The sequence below is a fragment of the Melospiza melodia genome, chromosome 6 (assembly GCF_035770615.1).
Source record: "Melospiza melodia melodia isolate bMelMel2 chromosome 6, bMelMel2.pri, whole genome shotgun sequence".
NCBI classification, from domain to species: Eukaryota; Metazoa; Chordata; class Aves; order Passeriformes; family Passerellidae; genus Melospiza; species Melospiza melodia.
Genome location: NC_086199.1, coordinates 56,967,013 through 56,987,393, shown reverse-complemented (window position 1 = coordinate 56,987,393; position 20,381 = coordinate 56,967,013). Strand labels below are relative to the sequence as shown.

At 38.6% G+C, this 20,381-nt stretch overlaps 1 protein-coding gene across 1 annotated transcript in view; it reads left to right on the top strand.

The window, feature by feature from the left end:
- The window catches only part of AMPD3 (adenosine monophosphate deaminase 3), a 32,625-nt gene that overhangs the window by 4,425 nt on the left and 7,819 nt on the right, over positions 1 to 20,381 (top strand). Inside the window, exons 3-11 of the mRNA XM_063158475.1 lie at positions 1,056 to 1,251; positions 1,635 to 1,800; positions 3,876 to 4,095; positions 6,524 to 6,653; positions 14,515 to 14,709; positions 14,958 to 15,089; positions 15,990 to 16,153; positions 17,310 to 17,436; positions 18,230 to 18,393. Coding sequence (XP_063014545.1) covers positions 1,056 to 1,251; positions 1,635 to 1,800; positions 3,876 to 4,095; positions 6,524 to 6,653; positions 14,515 to 14,709; positions 14,958 to 15,089; positions 15,990 to 16,153; positions 17,310 to 17,436; positions 18,230 to 18,393 — 1,494 coding nt within the window. The remainder of the gene's footprint in view (positions 1 to 1,055; positions 1,252 to 1,634; positions 1,801 to 3,875; positions 4,096 to 6,523; positions 6,654 to 14,514; positions 14,710 to 14,957; positions 15,090 to 15,989; positions 16,154 to 17,309; positions 17,437 to 18,229; positions 18,394 to 20,381) is intronic.

The window sequence follows — 20,381 nt, the reverse complement described above, 5'->3', positions numbered from 1 at the left end:
AATGTTCCAGTGTTCCTTTTTCTTTGTTAGTGATTCTTACTAACATTTTAAGGTTTTGGTATCTAACTTGGAAAAGTAGGGACCATTTCAGTGCAAAAGAAATGGTTATCACAGGTAGTTTATAACATACTATTTATATATTATATGAACATTTAAAATACACATGAGCACATTTAAACTGAGTAAGGAAAATGAATTCCATCTTCAGAGATATTCCAAAGCTCCACTTGAGGTATTACAATTACTTCATTGGAAAACACAGCATTCTTTTTTAGCTGGTTTATCTGAGGTGCACATCTATCACAGCTTTCATGAGAAAAGGCAGCATTTTTAAATTTATGTGAGTTCCACCTAAAGGGAGGAATGGACTTGTGTATCCATGCTGTGGTATCACTCTGATAACCACATCAGCCTTCTGCTCAAGTCTCATCAAACACTGCCTAAGGAATAAATAGGTGCTCCTCCTTTTCCTTAAGAGCTGAACTGAATGACTGTATGTGAAATTTTGTTGCCTACTCTTGTCTGACAACTAGATGAGCTTTAGGTCTTGCAAGTTTTGGGAAGAATGGGAAGTGTGTGTAACAGCATGATAACTTAGAACAATTTCCATATGTAGCATTGACTTGTTTCTGTCTGATCCTTCATGAGTTCTGATGCTGTCAGTCTGTAAGAATTGACCCTTACCAAAGAGAGCACAGTGATCACCTTTTCCTTCTGCACAGTCACTGCTGAAACTGAAGTTGTGAGAAGTGAAACAAAAACCTTAGGGTATCTTAGAGTAATTGTAAATAAATTGTGGCATATTGGATTCATCTAGAGGGTAAATGCAATTGTGTCTGGTGTAGATCATGTGAAATGTCAATGCAGAGAAGCTAAAAGCACAAGTACTTTCTGAGCAGTGTTTTTTCTGTGGTATGAAAAAATCAGCATTTTTCTGTTGTATTTTTCATTAGTAAAGTTTCCTAGGGGGTGATTTCTTTGCTGTAATCAGTTTTCCAGTGTATTAAATGTTTTATACCATGGCTTATTTTATGTTTTATACCATAAATTCTTAGGAAGAAAAGTTTCAAGATGATTAGATCCCAGTCTTTGTCATTACAAATTCCACCTCAGGAATGGAAAGCACCACCGGCCAAACCTGTGCTGTCTCCTGCAACGCCAGTTCTTCCAAGTGCTTTTGTGCCAGTCCAAGTGCCATATGATGTACCAGAATTCCAGAGAGTTTCAATTAGTGGGGACTACTGTGCAGGGGTAAGAAATTGTTTTCCCACTTTCTGTATCTAGAGGGTGTAAAAAAGGTCCCATATATGTACATAAAGTATAAAATGCCAATATGATGGCTCTCTGCAATAAAATCTAAATGGCTTTATGAATACAGGGATTTGTTAGACAGTGAAGGTCAGGTTGTTTTATACCCTTTTTAATAATAAATTGGATCAAAACATAATCAGATGTTCAATAAATAGGTAATATACAGTAGAATAAAAACATTTGTGTTTTGTATATTGTGTTTGGATTCTGCTTCTGTCACTGGCTTACGGACACCTTGGGCAAGATCCTTATGGTCAAGTCCCACACACTTCTATGCTAGAACTGCTATTTTTTCCCGGTATTTATCCAGGTTTTCCTTCCAGGTTACAGTGGATGACTATGAACAAGCTGCCAAGAGCCTGGTGAAAGCTCTGCTCATCCGAGAGAAGTACTCACGCCTTGCCTACCATCGCTTCCCGAGAACAACATCCCAGTACCTGTGCAGCATGAGGGATCAAAAATGGAAGGTTGAAGATGAGGTGTACCCAGGTGAATAGCCTTTTAAAAATATTCGATTATGTTCTAAAAAAATCAAACATTATTTTAAAATATAGAATTAAATCCATGCAATACTGTAGTAAAGGAAAATTGTATTTTTGTGATGATATCTTCTGACTGTCTTTGTAATTTATTCTGTTATTGAGTGGAGAATCACTAACAGGCCTAAGTTGTAAATCCTGTATCTAATTTGGAACTTTAAAGCTGTCAAAACCTAAAAACCAAGACTACACTCTCATTGATTACTTTATTTCCTAAGCAAATGGGATGTTAAGTAGCATGCTTATGCTCCCTCAGGGAAAAGCTGTACGGCTGTGGTGTAAAGTGAAGTCATTCCTCCTCATCTTGGCATATGGAACTGAAAGGGGTGATGAGCTCATCTACATCATAAATTGAAGCATGATACAGACATGGCAGTTAGCAAGCCCTGAGTCAGGAATTTCACAGGCAGGCTACACTTGCCAGGTCAAGACTGGAAGCTGTAGAGTCATATTTGTTGGGCATTTTGCCTGGGTAAATAAACTGATCTCTCAACGAGGCTTATTAGGTGGAACATATTCCCCACTATGTGTGTCACAAATTATTTTTGTCTTTTAGGTGGGTTGTGTCTTGAAAGCTTTGCTTGTGCATTAAACTGTTTGCACTGCCCGTTTCTGGATTAGGCTGTGAGGAGCAACCTTTGGTCTGTACAGATGGGCCACTGTAGTTGTGTCCATGGTGCTGACAACTGATTTTCAGCATTGAAGTGACATTTTAAATCAATTACTGGCTTAGTGGTTGAAAGAGGGTGACTAAATATGTTTTCAAGTGTTTGTTTTCCAGGAAGAGTGTAAAGAGGACAGTATACTGAATATTCAAGACAGGGAAGATATTTTGGAACAGCTGCCAGGGAGATATTTCCAAGTTATTATTAGGTTAATAACTTACTTACAGTTAGGATTTTAAACTTGCAACACAAAAAATGAAATCTTGTTACACAATGTCTTAATTAGCAGAAGTTTGAACTAGATGGTTATGAATATTAGAGATAAGGATGATATTAGTTTATAACATACATTCAGGTGATCTAGGAATAAAATAAAATAAGGAAGGAATAAAGGAATAAAATAAAAAGTGAATAAAAGGACTGGTAATTACTTTTCTGTGGTGGCTTAACTGAACAGGTAAAAGAAGAAACTCCTTAAGACTGAGCCAAAGAATATAGTTCAGTTGATATAAATGCAGTCAGGACACTTTGTGCTGGTTGCTTTAATAGGATGTTGTAAAAGAAGTGATGATTGTCATTCCTGTTATGAACAATGTTTGAGTGTTCACACTAGCTAAATCTCCTGGAAGTGTGTGTGAACTTTTTAAAGGCTTTACAAAACTGTACTGAACAAATCCCAATTGTGCTTCTGGTACTTTGTGATTTTATTTATGATCAGAAGGCCAAGAGATAAAGTGGGTTTGTGTTGTACAATTTTTGGCTTCTATGCTTCTTGAGTCTTTTAATAAAGTTCTTAAAAAAACCTCAAACAAAACAGTCACCCGAGAAAACCACATATAAACAAACCAACCCCCACAAACTAAAAAACTCCAATCAAAACACAACAAACCCAACTGATTCTATGCTTAAATACGAACTTCCAAAATTGCTACAGTGAGTCAGAATGTGAAAAGAAAATAATGAATGTGGGTCTGAAGGCATCAACTACTTTATTGTTCAAAAATCTCAACTGTACTTCAACCATCCTAATTATAAATACTTCTGCCAACTCATTTTCAAACTCATTCCAACACACATTAATAAAGAACAGTATTAAAGCTGTATGCATTGGTTCAGAGAACTCTAATAACATACAACATTTGAATTAAGGTAGGCCCCTTTAGAGAGGGGCTGCAACTAAAGCCTGTCAGAAAAAAACTTTGTTGTAACAGCAGATTTTTATAGTAACTGAATGTGATTTTAATGAAAATACTGAGATCTGTTAGAAATTAAGCTTTATAGAAGCAGGAAGTTCTTTCTGTAGTTATTTTGCCTTTTGTGTAAGTTAGTTCTTCTAACTGGAATGTAAATTTGTTTTCAGATTTCCATTCACCCCCAGAAGAAAATGAAGATCCTTATAATCTGGATGATGCTCCAGACAATTTGGATTATGTTATCAAACTGAAAGGTGGCATTCCCTTTGTTTATGACAGCAAAGAGATGATGGAGCTCAATGAGCCTCGGAGTTTGCCATATCCTGACCTGCAGACCTACACCCTTGACCTGAGCCATGTTCTTGCTCTAATTGCAGATGGCCCCACGTATGTTCCTGTTTTGTTACTCTGCCCCTTCAGGCTGCTGCTTACCTGTGGCTTAGTACTTCTCACTTCTGTGACATTTAATTCCTCAGCATACCCATTCTATAGTAATGTTTTGTTTTGCCTTTTTCAAGCATTAATGCACAATGAAAAATCTTAAAAAGGAAAAAATACAATGCCACCTATGGCTACCTTTCATTCATTTGGTTTCTTAACATCAACCATGGCAAAAAGGGGTTAACAGAAAAACATCAAGAAATTGGTCAAGAGTTTCCATTCAAGTCAAATATGACCCAAACTTCTTGACGCATGGGAACTGAAACTTGAATTATTTTTTTTTAATTTAATTTTGTTTTGGCCTATGCTGAACCTGAGGTTTTTAAACAGTTGTCCTAAATTTCTTCATGTCTGTTCTGCTCTGGCTGCTTGAAGAGAAACCCTGCATATGTAGAGCATACATATCAGCAACATAAATATTGTCTGATTTGTTCCAGATGTTAATTAACTGCTCATATGCTGCAAAACTGACCTATGTATGCACAATCAAAGTAAGTCCAAAATTTCCCAGAAGTGCCAAATTCTTGTGAAGTCTCTAAAAACTAGAAATGTAACAACTATAGTACAGCTTTAGTCAGTGACACTCATGACAGAGCAATGTCCTTGCCTAGTGCATGATGAAAGCACGTGCATCCAGTTTTAAGTTTACTTCCTGGCTGAGCATTGGAAAGGAGCACCATCTCTCATGGCCTCAACACCAGGAAAGGAAAAGAATCCACTCTAGGATGGAACTAAGCAGGAACCTGAACTGTTCTGAGCTATTTGCCCTGTGTGCCAGCACTGCATTGCTGATCCTTTGCCTGGGAGAGATCATCACTGACACTGTGGCCAGTTAGCCCCCACCTGGTGCATTCTTTCCCCTGTCTGTCAGTCTGTCTGCCTCATGCAGTGACAGTGGCAGAACAAGCCTGGCCTATTCCCTAAGCCTTTTCTCAGGAGCCAGCTCCTGTGCTTCTGCCAGCCTTATCAGCCCCAAATCAGTGCCAGGCTTTGGTTACAGAGCAATGGGCAAATACATTCCAGTTACAGGGTGTTACATTCCCAGACAATGAAGATAAAAGGATGAGGAGAAAAACCAGGAACAAGAGTCATGCTGAAGGCCCTTCTGCAGTTTGCACTGAAGCCTTAGACCTCACAGTTGTAACAGCAAGCCCTAAGTAAGAGGGGCTGTAGTAGGACAAGTCAGAACACTCAGCATTGTGGTGAATGTAGGTCACTCGCCTGCTCCTTTCTCTAATTCAGAGTAAGCTTCTGCAGGCTTGTCCACACTCTCTAATAAAGCACAGCCCAAAAGAAAAAGGTCTTTCCCATAATCCTGTTGCAGAAGCTCTTCTTTTGGTATTGTTTAGCTGTTTGCAGCAAGTGCTTTCCTGTCATTTATGCCCATCACATGTGGAGCTGCTCAGAGATCAAGAACCATTGTTCTTTAATCTTTGCTGCTGGTAAAGCGATGAAATCTGACACCTATTCCTCAGACTTGTGCTCTTTTGACAACAGTATGACTTAACAGACTTTCTGCATGGACAAACATTGTTGATTAGTATTGGGTTCTGTGAGACTGGGTTTGAAACAGGCTTCCAAAACCATAATGGGATTTGTGTTCTATTGAGGAGAGATTGGCAACAATAATGCAGGAAAAAGAAGGCTATTACATTAACAGTGCTACCAAAATATTGTGGAGTCAATAAGAATTGACAGATGGTGAAGAGAAAAACCATGTCATTGGTTAAAAATAGAAGGAGAAACATGACAGAAGATGAAAGTGAAGATGGAGCTCTGAGTAGGCAAGCAGGAACAAAAAAGCATATTTTCTATAAAGGGCACAAGAAATGATTTTGGAAAAAAGTATTTCTACACAACATACATGTTCTCAAGGCATGAAAGATGAAAGTATATTGGATCTTATCTTGGCTTCTCACATTAAATTGAAAAAGCAAATAAATTTGGAAAGTTAAAAAAAATTCATAATGAGTAAGGCTGGATGACAAGTTGTTTCTGTTATACATGAGAAGATTGTTCTGTTGGAGGTACCATTTTAGAGAAGTTGCAATTGCCATCCATTTGATTATAGGTTTCATGCTTTGGTCATTATTACTAAAAGGACTGCAGTTTATGTACAGGTATAGTGATGAATACTTGGACAAGTTGAAGGACATAACATGGTTATGTAGAGTTCTGTTAGAGATTTCACTAGTAACTTTGGTCTGAAATTTGCTTACATTTTTGTTAACCAGTAGGATAAAAAGAATGGATCTGTCTTGGACCTCATAAAACACCCCAACTTTGTTTTTACTGTGGAAACTCTGATGTTCTTTATGAATTTGAAATACAACTAGTTTTAAGTTACAGTTCATTTTTGTGTTTTCTTTTACAGAAAGACATATTGTCATCGGAGGCTTAACTTTTTAGAATCTAAATTTAGCTTACACGAGATGTTAAATGAGATGTCGGAATTTAAAGAACTGAAGAGTAATCCCCATCGAGACTTTTATAATGTGAGAAAGGTAAGTGTGACAAGGATTAAAGGCATGACACTGGTTTTAGTAGGAGTTCCAGCAGTTTTGCTTTTCTTATGGAAGGTGTAGATGACATGCACAAAGTAGTGTGTGCATACCACTCAACTGAATTAAGTTATTTTAAGAATGTTAATGTTTTTCTACATGGGAGCTCTCCAGGAAAATGAACTTGAATGTGCGTGGGTTAATTGGATTATGCTAAACTAATTTGTTTACTTATTCAGAATCAAAGGGGCTTAATTGTGTGTAGATTGCTTTAAAAAAGTGAAACAGAGTCAAGCAAATGAAGCTCACTTGGATTATGAATAAAAATATCCTTATGGAGGTTTAATTAATTTTAATGAACTCAAAGACATTCAAATGCATTTTTCTGCTTTCAGTAGGTACGTCCTACTAGACTAGGTAGTAGGAACAGCTGTATAGATTTTAGATGATAATTTCATTTCATATTGAAAATAGATGTTTAAATACATGTCAAAAGACCTCCCACAGAAACTAAACTGAGGGTTCATGCTGTCATCAGTATCTGGTAAAAAAAGTCTCTGATATATTAAGTAAAAAGATTATCTGAATTGTATTCTTGGCTCCCTCTGAGATACACTGGGCTATAATGAGGAGACAGGTAGGGGAATCAAGGAGCTGATTTAATTTCCTGACACCCAAGGGAGATGCATTCCCTTCAAAGCATGGAAGCAACAGTGTTAGGCTGCTTCCCTTTCCTGAAGTGGAGAGGAAGTTACTGGAGTTACTGCTTTATTTTGATTAGTGAAATTTCTTCACAATTGTTGCTGGTGGTTTTAACCACTTTGGGTCCATTTTGCATTGTTTCTCTACACAAGTGGAACAGGTAATTCTCTATTTTGCAACTTCAGGGTTTACTAATCCTTCTTGTTACGTTTTGGTTAGCACTAGTTCATCAAAAAGTCCTCTTGGCTTTTCCCTAAAATGCTAGTGTTGTGGTAATAAACTGTCCCAGGGTCCATCACAAGTGTGGAAGCAGATGAGTTGTCAGGTAAGTTCTAATGGATTTCATCCTTCTGACTGTTAAATGTATGGATGGGAGATCTGTCAGCTAATTCACTCAGGTGGCAGAGACTCAGCTCCCAGCCTGACAGTTTTCTTGCATAACCCTGGAAAGACATTTGCTACGTGCCACATTGAGAGAAAACACTTCAGTAGCTGACAGAGACTTTAATAATAAAACACATGGTGACTGAGGCATGCAGAGGTGTGGATTAGGTGACTACCACAATCAGTTTGATTAGTGAGAAGTTGTAATTAACAGGATTGTACTTGCTAAGTTCAGCTTTTGATCTAGAAGCAAATGTTCAATGTCTCTGGGCATATCTTAATTATTTTTTAATTACCTGCTGTTGAATAAGCCACTCTACAAAAGGATTCATATTGCTCAAAAGCCCAAAATGTGTGTTGCTTCCCCTCTGGCAATGAGCACGTTCCAGAGAGCAGGAACCAGCCTGCTCTGCTGTGCTGGAGACCATTTCTACTGCCAGGTACTGCTTGAGAAATTCCTGCTGCACACAGTTCATCTTGCCTAAGTATTTTTGTGAAGCAAGCTCACAAGTAGTACTTTTCTGGAAATTAAACTGCATTGTAGACACAATTCTTGTAAGCCCCCAGATGATCTTCTTTTTTCCCTGTGTCTTGCTAACCCCAGTAATGTTTGGAACTGTAACTTCCCTGGAGTGCTTCCTTGTTAATAACAGTATCAGCAGTGAAACATTTGAAAGCCACACTTCTCAGCTTCTGTTTTCAAGATGTCTCTCTGTTAATTCAATCCTAAGTGCTTACTGCTCATAAGGAAAGGAAGGAACAGGATTCACCTTCCCAAAGGCTGTTGGTGAAGTTTGTGTATCACATCCCTCAGACACAAGTGTGGAGGTCCTGGTACAATCTGCTTATATGAAAGAGCCAAAGTAATGGCTGGAAAATGCCAAAATTAGAACAGATATGAATGGAGTGGCAAGGTCAGTCAGTGAACATGCACTGCTGCATTTAGAAAGGTGCACTAGAAGGCTGGCCAGGAGCAATTGCTAGCATGACAACCAACCATTACTGGTTTTCCCCTGCCTCCTGCCCCCTTCCCCACTTTTTTCCTGATTTAATAGGAGCTTTCCTCCAGTGAGATCATCTATTCTTAAAACCCAAGACAAGGCTCATCTTAAATAAGGGACATGCATGTTTATATCTTGCATATTGAACTTAACTGGAATGCAGCCCAAGATATGTTTTGCATAGTTTTGCAAGCTGGAGCTGGAAAACTGCCCTTTACTAAGGACACAGGTATTTCTGTAGACAGACAAGAACCCACAGGTGGTGAGACAGTGTGGCTGGCTGCCCTTGGCTCTCCACAGGAGGTGAACAGCTGTCTGTGAGGAAAACACTAACTTTAGAGGAGACTCTTGAGTCTGCCATCAGCAGGATTCCTCATGTCCTCCAGCTGATGCACAGCAAAGTGCAGGCAACACACATTTCCCACATAGCACTGCCTGCATGAAGAATGAAATGAAGGAACAAGAGTTTAGCTCTATGGTACACAAACTCAGAACTGACTTTGTGTTTGTATACCAGCGTGTGTCTTGTCTATACGTTTCTTTGAGAAGGGCTTCCTGTAGACCTCTGGGCTCAACAGCCTCAGATAATTCAGAGAAGACACCTCTTTTTTTTTTTTTTTTTTTTTTTTTTTTTTTTTTTTTTTTTTTTTGTGAAGCCAAGAGATTTTTTTACCTAACATTTTTTGCTACCTTTCTACCTTTGTAATGGATATCCAAGTACTGAATTGCAGGTGTCCTTCAGTGCAAATAGCTTTGATAAAGTTTCTAAAGATGAAAAAAATCCCAGCCTAAGCCTCTTTGGATATTCTTTCTTTCTATAGCCACTATTTCAGTGTGTTAGCAAACTAGATCTGAGGATATGTCCTAGCAGTGACTTTTACACATCACCTTCCTGCCTGCAGGCTTACTAGTGCAGGTGCCCAACCTTGTGTGGGAAGCTGTGCGTGGGAGAATGCAGTTTCTGCATTTACAGCCCTACTGAATGCTCACTGAATGTCATTGCAACAGCTGCTGTGACATCCATTGGATGAGGGCATTGCAACCGAATTTTTATTTTTTTAATTACTGGTTAGACAAAGAGGAAGTAAATTCTAGCTGCTTTTTATGACCACAGAGTTGAAATACCACTAGTTGTACCTGTAAGAAGGAAAGTTAGAGTGGGGTTAAATGCTACTAAATCCTACAGATCTCAAAAAATACTGAATGAAATTAGCAGATGTCTGCTTCTTAAACATTTGATTACAAGCCTTGTGAGTGAACAGTGAACCTATACCTCATCTTCTCTAAGCTTTGATTCATTCTAAGTTTGCTTTTTTTTTTTTGGTTTCTTTTGTTTCCCCCAGTAGCTACTTAACTGACTTAGGTGATGAAATAGTTTCATCATGTAAATGACAGTGAATGTGAAGACTTAGGGTTTAGCATCAGATCTAAAGGGAATGTCCCTTCAGCATGACATGGAATGGTGCCTTGCCACTGTTAGCTGGTAGCAAAGCTCTTATGCTGTTGTGCTTTCAGAGCTCTGAGCGCTGCTTCTCCCCTCCTGCCTTGCAGAGATGCTGAGGCAAATTCTTGTCTCTACCCTCAGTCTTGCAAGTGAGCACAAAATACGATCAGTTGTAAAGGCACCAATGATTATGATGCAAAAATTTTGTTGAGACCATAAAGAAAGCTTTTCCTCTCTCCTTTCTTTTAGTAATTAAAAGAACAGATTTTCTCTTCACAGCAGTGTATTTCTGTATTTGTGTGAATACAAACACTCAGGTTGGATTCTGCAGCCAGACAAGAAGCTGGATATGCAGGGATCCTCTTTTCATCTCTCCTGGTTTCTGGGTTGCTCTGCATGGCATAAATATGAATTAGACAAGCTCCCAAGGAGCTCTGCACAGCTCTAGGGACTATTTCTGCTGCCAGGAGCATTCCTGCACTACCTGAGGACAGAGTTTTTATTTTGTGCCTCTGTCTCTCATGCCTGTTAAAGAACTGCAAGGAGAAAATCAATCCCACTGTATAAAGCTTTGCATCCTGTCAGAAAAGCTGATGCAGTATGAATGTATTGATGAGTAGGGAATCTAGCAGTGGGATGAGGAATGATTCCCCTTCACATCAGCACTGAAGCCTGCAGAGGATTCAGTGTCCAGTTCATACAGCCCATAGCTATTGGGTTAGAAGTATTTACAAATGAAAGTGTATGTGTTTAGAAAATGTGGCAGTTTACAGCTGTGGATGCTACTAATCCATGCCCCGGAGAAGTTCAGTGTTATTAAAAGGGCTGGCCTTGGCATTTCTTTTTGCTGTATTTATCAGTCTGAATCCAGCTCATATGCCCAATTCAGTGCAGCACTGTCTGTGATATGCACAGACAAGCCTCCATAAAACAGATCTGAGATGGAGCTTTTGTGGAGATCTGAGTGACAGTGGAAGGAAAGAGGAGGAATGCAGGAAGAAAAGGGAGGAGGCAGAGTGGCTGAGGGAGGCTGGTGCTGCTTAGATGTGGAGGGCAAGGAGAACTCCTTCAAGCTGTAAGTTGTACACAGTAGGAATCTGCAGAGAAAGAAAGCCTGGCTGCATTACATGGAGAATTGCTGAGTGAAGGGAATTCTACCATCCTTTAAGTGCAAGGAAGCTGATGTCCACCATCACTTGAATGATGGAATTACATGAATTTAACCTTTATGTAAACAACTGTTTCCTTTTGTTACAAGGGTGAGTTCACTGAAGGTATAATACTGTGTTCCAAGACAGGCTTCTGTCAGTCATTCTGTTTTTCTTTCCATGGAAGATTAATGTGACCTTGAGAGAAAGGTTTTCTGCTGGGGGAGGGGACAATAAGCAGTGCAACAGGAAGTCTGGTTAAGGGAATGCAGCCGGGGTTTTTTTCCACTAAGGAGAAACTAGGCTGGAATGGCACTAAAGTGAATTTGAAAATGGAAGGAGAATGTTTGCAAATAGAAACAAATAAACCTTGTGGTGGGGCTGTGTTACTCATGGTCCAGAAAAGCATCAGCTTATTTTATGTATTGTATGAGGAACAAAATAGTAACATCTTAAACTGGGAGTGGCTTTGTCTTTTATGGGGGGGAGGAAGGAGGCAAAGGGGGTATTTGTCAGCCTTTTATGAATTCAGTCTGTTCAAATTGTTTTAGTAGAAGCCTTTCATAATAAATAGCAATAAAATTAGTAACAATATTTTAGCATTATAACATTTCACATAATAATAATAATAATAATAATAATAATAATAATAATAATAATAATAATAATAATAATAACGATAATGACAATAACCTGCCTAACCAAATCAGCCCACTTAAGCTCTGCCTGATGATTCTGTATTCAGATACTTCACTTAGGTAGGATTGCACCCTGCATGGTAAAAATGTACAAGAGCATACACACTAAATATGTGCTAGGGTAGTTAAAAGCTCAAGTCCTTGAAACCTTCCAAAAAGTTGCATTCATGCTAAAAATACAATAGAGAAGAAAAGCTGTGTGATACTCTTATGACTTTAGACTTGAGTCTTCTATGACTTTTTGTTACTGAAGTTGTTGTTTTCTTTAAGGTCAAATTATACTGGGTAGTAAAAAAAGGTAGCTAAAGTAGTGAATATTCTCTGGAAAAAGCATGAAGGAGATTCCAGAAGGGTCTCTTAACTTTTGGTGGATATGTATGTTTAGGTTGAAGGAGGAGGAAGAGGTAAAAACAAAAAAAAAGTAAATATATAAAGATAGATCTTTGTTCTCAGAATAAACCTACTGTGGTTAGCTCAGCTCTAGGGCTGTGTGTGATGTGTTTGTGGGGACTGGAAAAGATGTCACAGGAGCTCACTGAACAGCAAATGCACACTCCAACGAATTATTTCTCAACAGGAAGCAGGATTTTAAAAGCAATGTGATCTTTGCACACAAGCAAACAAAAGAAACAAAAAGCCTCCTTGCTTTCCATCCCTGTCCTCCTAACAGCAATGAATTCATGCTGATTTACATAAGGAGGAAGTGCTGTGTCTTGTTTGTTCTGACTTTTTTCAGGACTCATTAATTCCAGTAGCTGAGCCACTACTGGAACCACTGCATTCTGAAATTCAGTAAACTACACTTTTTCAGGGTCCCTGCATCTGTTTATGACTTGCTTTTCATTAGCATTTAAAGCCTGGCAACTGCTGTTCACTGAACAAGTTGACCAAGCCTAGTAGTATTTCACTGCTCCAGGAAGTTTACAGTAAACAACATTAGTGCCTAACGCAGAGAATGTTTATTAACCTGAGTAAGCTCATGTATAAAATGCACTTGGGCTCAAATATCTATACAAGTACTCTGAGGAGAGTGAGAATACATTGTGTGGAGGTGTGTTTACTGTTTATATACACATCATTGTTTCCTGTGCATTAATAATGTACATTATGCTCTGTACTTTGAGACAGCAATATGTTTCTTGCTTTTTCATTTAGCTTTAATGTGTCTGGTATATTTGAATTAGACAGTGATTAACAATTAAATGTTTAGGATTCGGTTTTATGTCCTAGTCTTTATTTATGCTACTGACATTCACAGGGTGAAGCTGCAACAACTTGTGTATATATAACATGCAAATAAAATGACTCCAGGTGTCAAGTGAAGCAGTGGCATTCCTGTGGCCTGGATGTCATGGCATAAACCCAGGTTTACACTGCAGGAGGGTGGCTTATTCATGTGCTCTGTAATGTGTTTCCTGCTGATCCTTAAAAGCAGATAAGGATGTTGATTAGTTCTGTTGGCAGAATGTGAAACTGCAGAGTCACTGCACAAAGGGGAATGTGTTGAGCTCACTTTTTTCCTGTCCATGTTTGCAGTTTCCTGGACAGAGGAGTCCTGCATGAGAGTCCTTTCAGACATTTAGCTTCAGTGGCTCCTTATAGCTGGCTTATCAGAGTGTTTGGTTTATTTGAGAAGTTCTTTTAGTGTTAACTAAGGACTTACACAGGGAAAACTTACATGACAACTCACCCTCATATCTTGTGAGTTGTTTCTTTGGTTTGTGTTCCAATAGAGGCTGCTCAGGTAGCAGTGCAAGCTTCTGAGCAAAAGCAAAGAAGACCTGTGGAAATAATTTGTTTCTTGTCAATACTTTATTTGTCAACAAAACCTGAAGGAGTACTCTCAGCCCTTCTGTGAATTTGCACTCCCCTTAGAGTGTGAAGAGATGTCTAAGAAAAAAGATCTGAACAGTCTGTCAGTGTTATGAGTGGCTGTATTATAATTAAACTTGGAAAAAATGGTGACAAAAATCTCAGATGAATATTCTTCAGTACTAGTGATGTAAGATGTTTCATATGGTTGAAATATCATTGAAAAAATGAATTCTGCTTTTGGAAATGGCTGAGAATTCCAAGTCCCTTCAGTCAGTAAGGATAGTTATAACCACAGTGTATAACTAGAGAGGCATTGTTGATTCATTAATGAAGTAAAAGGATACTAAGGGGTCAGAATGTCCTTTAAGGAATATCAAGTTTAATCTGAACCCAGGGTCAGTGATTAGCACTCAGAATGTATCTTGTTGAAAATGTTCCTATTTAAATAGGAAACTACTAATTGAGGGCTACTTTACTTACAGTTCTCCTTACTGACTAATTCAACCAAAATCAAAATCTCAGGGTTCTGAAACATTTTGATTTGCTTAGGCACTAAACCATTTGTTGCTTAAGGAATATTTTATAAGGCTTTACTGTTGTCAGTGACATAGATACTTTGCTAATTAAGTCTATGTAGATGGTTGATAAGCATAAATAACCTTCTGATTTCAGGTTGACACTCATATCCATGCTGCTGCCTGCATGAACCAGAAGCACTTACTGAGGTTTATTAAGCACACGTATCAAACGGAGCCTGACAGGATTGTTGCAGAGAAAAAAGGCAAGAAGATGACTTTAAAGCAAGTCTTCGAAAGCCTTCACATGGACCCCTATGACCTCACTGTAGACTCTTTAGATGTCCATGCAGTAAGTCTAGTGAAATGACAAAACAAATGGGAAAAAAGCTAAGTTTTCCAAGTGTATAATTCTAGTTCCTACAATGTTTGCATGATAACTTACTAAATCAGAATTTGACTTCATGTATTACAGTGCGTGTTTGAAAGAAATTATCACAGGATTTTTCTTTTCTGTGCCTTTTAATGCTGGGCAATTTGATTTAAGAACTATTGTGTGTTCTTAAAACTATGGCTATTTGGGTTTTTTTCCTCCTCCAGGGACGTCAAACATTCCATCGATTTGACAAATTCAATTCCAAGTACAATCCAGTTGGTGCCAGTGAGCTGAGGGACTTGTATTTGAAGACTGAGAATTATATTGGTGGTGAATATTTTGCTCGGATGGTCAAGGTAAATAAGTTTCAAGCTTTTCCAGCTGTAGAGAAATGAAGGTTTATAATAGATTTGTCATAATTGCATACAGACCTAACAGTATGGTTAAGTGATTCCAAGTATTAGGCTTGCTCCAGCAATTCCTCAGAGGAAGACCTCTGCTAAGCCAGCTCCTGCTGCTTTCTGAACAGTTTTATGAGGTAGAAACGTACACATAAACTGTGTATGAGTTCAAAGTTGAGTTGTGGGTAGTTTTAAACTAATGGAGAGAAGCTGAGGGTCAATTCACTGGTTTAGCATTTTGTTAGGATTTATTTGGCTACTGATAGTTGCTAGGGAAGGAGCTGCTAGGGAAGTGCCTCTGCGTAAATCTGCATCTGCACATGCACGCAACAGGCTACAAATAATTTCTTATAACAAAAAAATTAGTAGTTTTTGTGATGTAGTAGATGTCAGCTCTTCTTGAATATACAGAAGTATTGTCTAAAATTAATTGCTGTAAAACTGCTTGCTACCATAGATTGTGGGTCAGATTCTCCATTGTTCTCCATTGTATTTTATGTAGATGTTTGCTGTAGTTTAAATAGTCTAATTCTGATTTATCTCACTTAAAAGTAGGTTTGACAGAGGTTTTAGTAAGGACTGCAGAAGAACATTGTCCTTTAAAAGGAGGTGTTAGAGTTATTCCCAGTTATATGTACAGTTAAGGTATATTCACATGATATTTGAGTTAGCTTGCCAGTAGAGTATTTAGATGCCTAAAATAAAACAATAGATTGAAAGACAAGAGATTCCCTTTCTTTAAAGGGATGCCAATACAGTTATGTCTGCTCTGAGGAAAATGCAATGATACATATATTTCTAGCTGTAAATGATCTCAGTGTCCATATTAAAGCAAATATATTTATTACTTACTAGGAAGTAGCCCGTGAACTAGAAGAAAGTAAGTACCAGTACACAGAACCCCGCTTATCCATTTATGGACGGTCTCCAGATGAATGGCTGAACTTGGCAAAATGGTTCATTAAGCATAAAGTTTATTCCCCTAATATGCGCTGGATAATTCAGGTTCCCAGAATCTAGTAAGTAATCAGGAGCTCTTGGTAATCTTAATAGTTTGAAATCATACCACTGACTTAATTTCTGATAATATTTAGATGGCTTATTAGCTGTCCTGTAGTTCTATTTATAAGCAATAGCTTGGGAGATTTATTTTTGACCATTGGTGCAGTTTTCCTGACAGTCTGGGGGTGGAAGACAGGAGATGGGGATTGAATCTACTCTTTATGAAGCAATTCAAAACTACTGTGAATTATTCGTAGGTCTGAAGACTTTGAAACCAAAAATTACAACTGGGTGAAATCAAGCTGCATTCAAAGGCCAATTAAAATACAATTTAGTAATAAGAATAAATCAACTCTTGAATTCCATGAAGGAGTAGAAAATGCTCTGTCAAATTGTTATCATCAAGTTTAGTGACTAAACGACAGTGAACTTGGAAACAACCCAGACTGATGATTTTCAAACTTAAATCCTTGTCAGATCTTTTCAGTTTTTAAGCTTCCTTTGGGACTTTATTTCTTTGTTTCCAATACTGTGTGTTGTAATACAGTCTCCCCTGAAAATTTTGTCAGACTTAATAGCTGAGCTTCATGTTTTGAAAAGTCTCAGTTGGGATATGAGTAGAGAAGGAGCTGTCACAGTCACATATATCCCCCCAGAGTGTGCTTTTCACTGGGGAGAAAGTTTCTCTACTTCAGTTTCTTACATAGCAATTTCTGACATGCATGGTACAGTCAGCACTTGGAATAAGCCCTGCACCTAGTGGCACATGGTAGTACTATCCCTTATTTCTGAGGCTCACCAGAGCACAGTGTTCTGCTTTCATTTGGAGTAGTTACAGCTTTAGGAAACAGAATCCTTCATGAGAGGTGGCTCATTATCTTCCCTGTAGTAACTGGATGTCTGTGAAGGACAGGGTCACTGCTCTGAAGCAGCATCTGCCCCTGCATGCTGTCTCTATTTTTGGAGCACTTGAGAGCTTCAGTAGAGCCTGGATGAAGCAGAGTGCCAGGCAGTGCAGGAAACAGAACACAGAGACAATCTGCCCTGGCATAAACTTTGAATTTCTGAATCCTGGTGGAACTGAAGCTCTAGAATGTACACAAATAACAGAAAATACGAAAGTGAAGGACAACACAAGCTTATTAAAGAATGTGTCTATTTTTTCCCCTTCAGTGACATATTTAGGTCCAAAAATATTCTGCCTAGTTTTGGGAAGATGTTGGAGAACATCTTTGTACCCTTATTTGAAGCAACAATCAATCCCAAAGACCATAAAGAATTGCACCTATTCCTCAAATATGTAAGTATGTTTGGGTTTTCTGTCTCGTATGAAATGGATCCTCTACTGTTCTTTTTCTGTTCCCACACATTAAAAAAGTTTCCTTCTCCACAGATTGCTTGTGTTATTATTGATTCAAAGCCCTGACACATAATTTAGTACAAGTCTGTGTGAGGTCCTATTGTCACATTACCTGTTTATTTCCTCAGAAACAGCTCAGCAGCTACTTATTTGTCCTTTCATTAATGACCAAAAATGTTTACATGCTCTAGTGCATCATCATCCAGGATGGGCACTTTAAGCTGTTTCTGAACTCGTCTCCAAGAAGGAGGCAGCTAGAAGGAAGCTTTGTGTGGACTGTGATGGATCTCAGGAGAGAAGTGGGATGTTGCTGCTGGGACAAGGATAACACAGACATTTCTGAGTGTGCCTCAGATCACAGCTCTGAGGTTTGCTGGGAACCTCTTGCTTCCAGCTGCTTATCAAAGACAGCAGATGAGTTCAAAGGATTCTAGTCTGGACCTTAGGGAGTTTTGCAGCTCTGCAAACCCCCACAGGGGCCTGAAGGCTTTTGTGCACCTGGGCTTCCTGTTTGTTTCAGGAGGAAAAAAATGGGTAAAACTTTGACAAAACATGTTATTCCTGCTGTGTGCATGGTATGGTAGGATGCAGAGCAGCAGGACTGCTAGGATAGGGATGGAAATGAAGGAGGAGGGACTGGATGCTTGTTCAAACAAGTCCTGAAGCAAGAGTAAGTGGCACTGAAGTTTACTTCTTGAAGCCCCTTATTTCTGGGAATTTCTTCTCCCACCAGGTGACTGGCTTTGACAGTGTTGATGATGAATCCAAACACAGTGGCCATATGTTCTCTGACAAGAGCCTTAACCCTGACCTCTGGACCAGTGAGAAGAATCCCCCATATAGCTATTATTTGTATTATATGTATGTCAACATCATGTTGCTAAACAACCTTAGAAGGTAAGTAGACACTTTTGTATTTTACAAGCTCCCAGAAAATCAGTATCTTTCTCTCAGAATTTCAGTGTCTAGATTATAGATCTTCTGAAGCAAGGGTTATTTTGAATTACAGAGTTGAGTACATGAGATATTTTGAAAATACTAATGATAGAATTAATTCAAACAAAGAATTCAGGAGGTGTAGAGGCATCAGATTAAGGTCTTGGTTTGATATTTTTGTGTGTTTTGGGGGTTTTTAACTCCTTAAAACTGCATATACCAAATGAAACAAAAGAAACCCCACAAAACCCACTCACTGCCCTTTGCTTGGCTTTGCAGCAGATTCCCAAATACAGTGCACCTGCCTCTTGGTGCCTGGCTATCTCCTGGTAATTTGAGACACAAAGTAATATTGTGGCACACTGGCTTAGGGGCTGCTGAATTAAGACAGACCAAGTAGGACACAATTACAAACTGCACATCCAGCTAACTTCCTTTAGCAGGCTTCTTGACTCAACTCAGTTTAATATTTTTGAGACCAACGTCTGGGCAAGTAATGCAGAGAGTTACATGACATCATCAGGCCAAAGCCTGTCAGAGCAGATTTTGGCATCAGGCTCAGGAATGCCTGAAATTCAATGTGAGGTTATATTGCTAAATTTGCAGCTGACTCATTGACCTGCACAGCTCCAGCCAAGGCAGTGAGGTTATCCACTAGTGTGAGAGTGTCATCACTTACCCTGAAGGGATTTGGTCCACTTCATTTCATTATTTAGATTACTTTAGTTATGTAGAAAACATTTTTGGATTTTCTTATAGAAGGTGCACAGATTTGTCATTTTACAGTTTTATCCAAGTTAGCATTCAAAATGTTATTCCTCCTCTCCCACTGCTACTTCAAGCATTTTTTTAATCATTCTATTTGATCAAAACTCATAATGCAAACACCCACCTCAAATTACCTCATATGTGCAACAATCAGGTGTAGCTGTTTTAATTCTATAATGAAAAAGACACACAGCAGGTAGCTGCAGGAAAGTCATCCCTTTCTCCTGACTTCCTTTACATTCTCTGTAGTCTACATGCTTTTTCTGTTCCAAAGAGAGATTCTGCCAGAACTAATGCATTTCTTTTTTACCTCAAGATCATTTTGACTACTGTATTAAAATGCCCCCAGATAATCATTAAATATTCCTTACAGCTGAGATACTGACAGAACTCACCAATGAGTCACTAACTGTTCACCCTGTTAATCACCCTGCTTGAGTCAACACAGCCCTGACAAGACTGTTTTATATCTTTGGTAATATCAGCAAGGATGGATTACATCCTCACATCAGGAGCAATGTTACTGACTTCCACCCTAGAATTGCCTTATATTCTAACACTCCTTGTTGAAATTCTGTTTTGTATCTCCAAATATTTGTGGGACATTTGTCTGCACTGAGTAACAGGGTCCATTGTGATCTCAAACCCAGCATCATTTTTAATGCAGGTAATAATTCAGTAATTCTAGAAATTACAGTGGAAGTCTGGTGTAATAACTAACATTCCTAGATCACCTCTGTTTCTGAAGGTGTGGTTTTATGCTACACTAAACCTGGTGAGATGGCAGGCTCTGATCACACTAGGTACTGTTAGCTAACTCTTGGCAATGTGCTTCCCCTTCTTCCCTCATTTTGAAGCAGGAATTCTGCAGCCACAGGTTGCATGGGTTTACTGAATTTTCCATCTGTCAGTTCACTCCACTGAAATCCATTCAGTAGCTGTTCAGCCAATGGGTAGACAGTTGCTAAATGAGATGTAACTGGGGAAGGCAAGAAGACACAAATATGTCTGGTGGCAGAAGGAACTGCCCTTTTGAGCAGCCCACTACAGGCAGAACTTGGGTAGATGTCACATCAAACTGTATGAGAATATATAACTTAATTTTCTTCTTTTTAAATCTACATATTACTGGCAGTTATATACCAAAATAGATAAAGAACAGTGCTTTCTTTTAAGTGAAA